The following is a 5,904-nucleotide window of genomic DNA, read 5'->3' as shown; positions in this document are numbered from 1 at the left end:
ACCTCTCCAAGTAGCAGTCCACACTCCATATTTAGCTCTGGTCGGGGACTTGAACCGGCAACTCTACGGCTCCCAGTCCAAGCCCCTACTGACTGAGCCACTGCCGGATCTTTACTGTTATCCAGCTCTTTTAGTTACTCTAGGCAACCAAAAAATCTGTTGGTCTGATTTGACATAATGTGTAATAGGTGTGTGCATGTGTGTATGTGCAGGCAGCACCCTAATCACAGTGGGGGAGTACCAGAAGAGACTCGGCGGGGCTGAGCGTGAGCTCCTCCAAACCTCAGCTGCCACCTTCCTCACTCCTCTACGCAACTTCCTGGAAGGAGACTGGAGGACTATATCAGTAAGACTTCCTATACTATACTGTTAGACATTGTGTTGGTAAAAAACCCAACAGAAAAAGCAGGAGTATATGATGGTATGCTGCCATGGACATCACAGATTTGGAGCTCATTTTTGTAGAGAGCTTCACTGTCCTGTTAGCTGAATAGAAACCTTGTTTTTCAAACGATTGTTTTCTGTATCAGGTCCCTGGTTTCTGATTGGGTGCTTCCTGTCTCCTTTTTAGAAAGAGAGGCGACTAATGGAGAATCGGCGACTGGATCTCGACATCTGCAAAGCACGCCTGAAAAAAGCCAAGCAGGCAGAAGCCAAAGCAGCGGTAAGATGAAACGTTGGTTCTGTTGTGTCTGCTGATGCTATAGCTGAGAGAAGGTGATTGCAGTGAGGAAACTTTGGCATTTGTTTTACTTTTATTAATGCCCACTGTTAATGTGCTGCATCTTGTGCTAGCTATCTGTACATTAAATGACTGAAAAAGCCCAAAGAAGAGAGTTGCAGTTGCATTTTCATGTCAGATCATAAAGTCTCGCTTTCTCAACGATAACGTCATTGTGTTCCTACTGTGTTGCACTTCTTCAGATAGCATGTCTGTGCTGAGAAAACGGCATCTTTAAAAGGAAATAAAAGCTTCTCAGATGTTCTGATGGCTGCATTGTTGCATGTAAATCAAAAAGAAAAGCCTCTTAATACCGACCACACGATGCTGTGTCTGTAGCCAGAACACACAGGCTACTCTGAGCTAACATTAGCGCTGGTGTCATGAAGCATAATAATATTCAGCCACCTAAAACTGTATACATAATCAAACAAATAAGACTATTTAGAATTATAAGGAAATGTCAAAAGAATTGTGATAGACCTCTCTCAATAGGGTAAGCATTGTTTGACATACTCAGCAGTCAAAAATATGTAAGGGTTATCCATAGAAGAAGAAAAGGTCAGCATAATAATGGGAAAAAGCCCAAAGTTAAATAAACACCTTGAGATTCTGGTACTGCATTATGTATCTCTCACTAGAATGTTTTCAGCAGCGTAGCTCACCATGATGATCCATGCAGGTTCAAAGTGGACCAGCTCTGTGAAAACCTGAGTGGAGTCCAGCGACAGCTGAACTACATGTGTCTGTGAAACAGGCCTCTGCTCCGTACAGTAAAGGATGGAGACCCTCTCACAGCTACAGACTGGACTGAGTCTGCTTCAAATTAATAAAATGATCCTGTGAGGATAATAAGTTAAAGTTAAAGCAAAACTTACTAAAGCATTCTATTTATACTTTAACAGCAATTAATAAATGATCCAGTCATAAATAATTTGCACTGCGTTGCTATGAGACACCACAGCGTGTTCTCAGTGTTCTGCCTTTTGCTTTTGGCTAACTGTTTTTGTTGTTCTGCTTTATAATTGTAATGCATGACTGTGCCAACATGTGTCTCCTCCTCCCTGCTCTTGTTTGTAGGCTGCAACTGCTTTTCAGGAGACCAGGCCTCGCAATTGTGTTCTTTCTGCCAGTGCATCAGCGGTAAGAGTCCATCATAAACTGCAGGGTCTGTCACCCAGCAGGAGCTAGGCTAACATTCTAACAGGCACAGAGCCTTAGAACACCACATAGGCCTACTCCAAAAGACAGATGATGTGGCTCACATCAGGGCACAGAGCTGCTGCAGCCTCACCTGACCCAGCAGCTCTTTGGCTAAAGCTATTGAATGTTGTGTCGGAAGCTTCCTGAGGCCACAGTGGCTTCAGAACATGTATATAGTCTATCTTAAAAAACATCTTTTATTTATTCGTAGAAAGTTAGGTATGGAGACTTTTTTTTGTTTCATACATTTTCAAAAATACATTGTTAGAATTTCTAAAAAGTACTCTTACTCAAACCACTAAAATAATGTAAATGAAGCAAAAGGCTCCTGAAATCCTTTCACATGTACTCACCAGTGTAACGCTGCCTCGCTGTGGTCCCAGTATATTTAAACTATGGGATGCGGCTACTAATGAGCACTGCACATGATATATATTTGGAATGCTTTATGGATTGAAGTGGGGGCTGCATTTTGAATTCTTAAACAAGTTATGCTTGTCAGACTGTGGCATGACCTTTGCAACACAAATATAATAAAGACATGAGCATGTTTAGCAAGTTTTGATATTGATGCTGTTTATACTTTTTTTTTATATAGAAAGACTATGATTACTATAGCTTTACACTGGTATGATCTGGAACTGTGACAGGCTCTGAAAGACTCCATTCCACTTCCGTAGTTGCACTTGTCATAGCAGAGTATAGCATACTAAAGGGAAACAATGGTCTTAATGAGTCTAACTGGTCACAAAAACCAAACATTTCACAGCGACATTTTATTAAAAGCAAAGTTAAAGTAGAATTTGAAGGCATTAGTGGGTTAAGGTTGAACTGTCATTTAATCCATAACATCGTATCATATATTTTGTAAAATCCTTATCTTCAAATTACTGACCTAAAGAAAGTGGTGAAGGAAATGAAGAAGAAGTATAACAAATACAAAAATGGAAGTACTTTAAAAAATGAGCCGAATGGTGTAAAAAGGATCTGTCGTGGCATTATTGGTGATTCTACAGAACACAGCAGCCCGGTTCAGCCCAAACCTGGGCTGCAGTTTAAAGCTGAGCCTCTGAGAACACAGCAGTGGGGTTTGGGAGATGCTGTGATTTAGTTTTCTAAAAACACAGGTTTTCAGCAAGAGCTAAGCTCAGAGCAACAGAGCCAAAAGCTCTTCTTTGAGAGAGAAAATGTAGACTTAAAATTAGAAAGTAAGAAGTGCAGTGAAACATGGATGTGTTCTCTGTGATGATGTCAGCTTAAGTGATCACATTTATAGCGTTTCTGTGTTGCTCTGTAACTGACCCAGCTGCACAGCGGCTGGGAGAGCTGGGATCTGGAGACGGATCCCGCTGCAGCCGAGCAGAGCAAGGTTGGAACATGTGGGAGCAGAAACCAGATTAGGTCCTGGTGATAGTGGTAGTGAGTCTCCTGTCATTTAGTCTGTGTTGTGGTTAGGATGTTTTACCTATTGGTAAAATCCTGTCCCAATAAATAGTAAATAAGGAACAAAATTAAAGTAAAGACGTTTTTTTGTTCAGGTGTATTAACTATGTCATATTCAGATAAAAGCAAACCTTTTACTATATCATTACCAGAAAAAAATCCTTAATTTAACAAATACATTTTAAATCTGGCATATCAGTTGCTATAAAACATGATCAAGACATTGATTAGTAAAGTCTGATACTCCTGCATCTTGACTATTGCACACATAATATAAATTAGTCAAATAAAAAGTTGAATTATAATTAGGTTAATAAAATATGTTCAATTAAATAAACAGTTTTTAAATGTTTGATTTAAAATGGGTGCTTCAAACTGGCCTGGGATCAGTGGTTCAGATCAAGTTAACCTCCATTAAACTCGAGCTTGAAATTGTCATAGTAACAGGCTAGCTGAAGAACATCCTGAAAGTATTTTGAGCTTACTAACCCACATCTAGCTCCTCGTAGTTTCAGATTGGTGATTTCCTGCATTGAAGTGTGAGTGTTAATGAGACAGTATTGATGCCTGCTGTTTTTCTGTCCTCATGTTGCTTCTCTCAGCTGCTGAGTGAGGAAGTGGACAAAGTAAGTACCTTCACTAGTGGATATTGTTTGTTTCTGACTGCTCCTAGATACAGTTACATATGTTTATACAATCCTCTAAATGTGTCTTTCCTGCCCCTCCACATCTGTGTGCAGGCGGAGCACGATCTGCGTGTGGCGCAGACGGAGTTCGACCGGCAGGCTGAGGTCACCCGGCTGCTGCTGGAGGGAATCAGCAGCACACATGTGAGTGCAAGGAATCCCCTCTGGGCCACTGATAAAAACTCTTAGTCACAGTCACAAGACAACCCTGAACACAGCAGTGATGTCATGGGGTTGAGCAACATGAATGACTGTTTATCAGAAATATGAGCCAAATACAGAAGAGCAGAGAGAATGGGGTGTTGTCTCTGGCCTGCTGGAGTGTTAGGCATTACCTCATCAGCTCTTGTTGTTCATGGAGGCTGAGGCTATACAACCTCATATTTCACCAAAACATTACTGCTTAGAAACTACAATTTACAGAAAATCTAACCTAACGAATAGGAGGTAAGTTATAGGCCAGTTCCACACATTTAAACCCTTAAGCCCAACAATGTAAATAGATAAAGGATTAATTAACTGTCCACAAGAATTCTCTAAATGTAACTTAAAACATTTACAGAAAGAAATCATATTGTTTTCAATACAATATATACAAGGCCGGATTAGTACTTCCAGGGGCCCCTGGGCACTGAGCGCTCATGCCCCCCCCCCCCAAACCAGTGGCAGACTGGGGGGAAAAAGTTGCCCAGGGATTCATTGACAGACAGGCCCACTTAATGGGCGGCATCGTCAGAGTTCCCGTTAGAATACTTTTTCGCCGGTCAACATGTCCGTTAAAGTTGAAATCTTCCAGACAAAATGAGAAAAGGTATGGTCAAAGGTCTTCTTTGTTATTTATTGTGCTTTAAAACAAATTGATATGATTCGATATTAAACAAACTAATTATAGTAGATTAACTATTCAAAGTGTACAGTAATTTACAATAACATGGGAATAATAAACGGAGCGCTCTCTCCCTCTCCTGACAGCCCGTCAGTATCATGCAGCTCGCGGATCAGTAATGATGAGTGACCCGACAGTAAAACTAAACATATCTATAACTAGTTTAGGTAGTTTGAGAGGTAATTAAAATAGCTACGTGTGATATTCTAACCTGAAGGGTCTGTTTTTGTTCCGCTCACCGCTGCAGGTGATTATGCAGAGCTGCGTGTCGACTCGTCAGCAGCAGCTGATCTTTCTCTCCCGTCAGATTAGACTTCACTCGCGTTTATTTCCATATCGATCAGATCTAGCTAGTTCTAGCTAATGATAGGACTACCTGCTTATTAAAAGACACAATAAGCGTCGCTATGCAACCGGGTGAGGCCGCAAAGTATAGCGCAGCATTATGCATTTGTTTACATGCCCACCGGAACCCCGAGGCATTACCAACAGATCAACGCACAATCAACCCATACAGGACATCTCTTTCTCCACATTAAGTGTTAGACATTAGAATTGACTATTCTTGTCTGTCACAAACTCTTCTTGTCTGTCACATAAGTGGCGCAACTGAAGCGGTATTGCGCTAAAGGGAAATTATTTTGACCGGACATTTTGACCGAAGAGATTTAGATTTGCCGGCTAACGGGAACTCTGACGTCACCATTTTGTGTGCTTCGCGGATTCGCTCAGCTCCTCTCGACTGTTGCTCGGGTCTGCTCGGTCAGCTTCCGGATGAGGAGGCATTTGTTCGACCAACTTACAGTAGATAACATTACAAACATTTTTAACAGGGGCCATAATAGTATAAATAATGTTTGTTTTGGCAGTTATAACTGAATGTAATGTTTTCTACTTTTTTACATCTGGGAAGGCATTTGTCTTCATCAGATGGAAAGTGTCTTGACCAACAACTTAAGTATTTA

At 41.0% G+C, this 5,904-nt stretch overlaps 1 protein-coding gene across 1 annotated transcript; it reads left to right on the top strand.

The window, feature by feature from the left end:
* Positions 1 to 212: 212 nt before the first annotated feature.
* LOC104960129 (endophilin-B2-like) lies at positions 213 to 4,197 on the top strand (the record flags this gene model as incomplete). The annotated part of the gene is made up of 5 exons (XM_010788093.1): positions 213 to 346; positions 572 to 664; positions 1,802 to 1,864; positions 3,970 to 3,993; positions 4,108 to 4,197. Coding segments are annotated over 5 exons (404 nt in total), but the record flags the coding sequence as incomplete, so codon positions are not given.
* Positions 4,198 to 5,904: the final 1,707 nt, after the last annotated feature.

Source organism: Notothenia coriiceps, unplaced genomic scaffold (assembly GCF_000735185.1).
Source record: "Notothenia coriiceps isolate Sejong01 unplaced genomic scaffold, NC01 NC01_scaffold00031546, whole genome shotgun sequence".
NCBI lineage: Eukaryota > Metazoa > Chordata > Actinopteri > Perciformes > Nototheniidae > Notothenia > Notothenia coriiceps.
The sequence above is the reverse complement of the archived record's forward strand: the minus strand, read 5'-3'. Positions and strand labels throughout refer to the sequence as shown.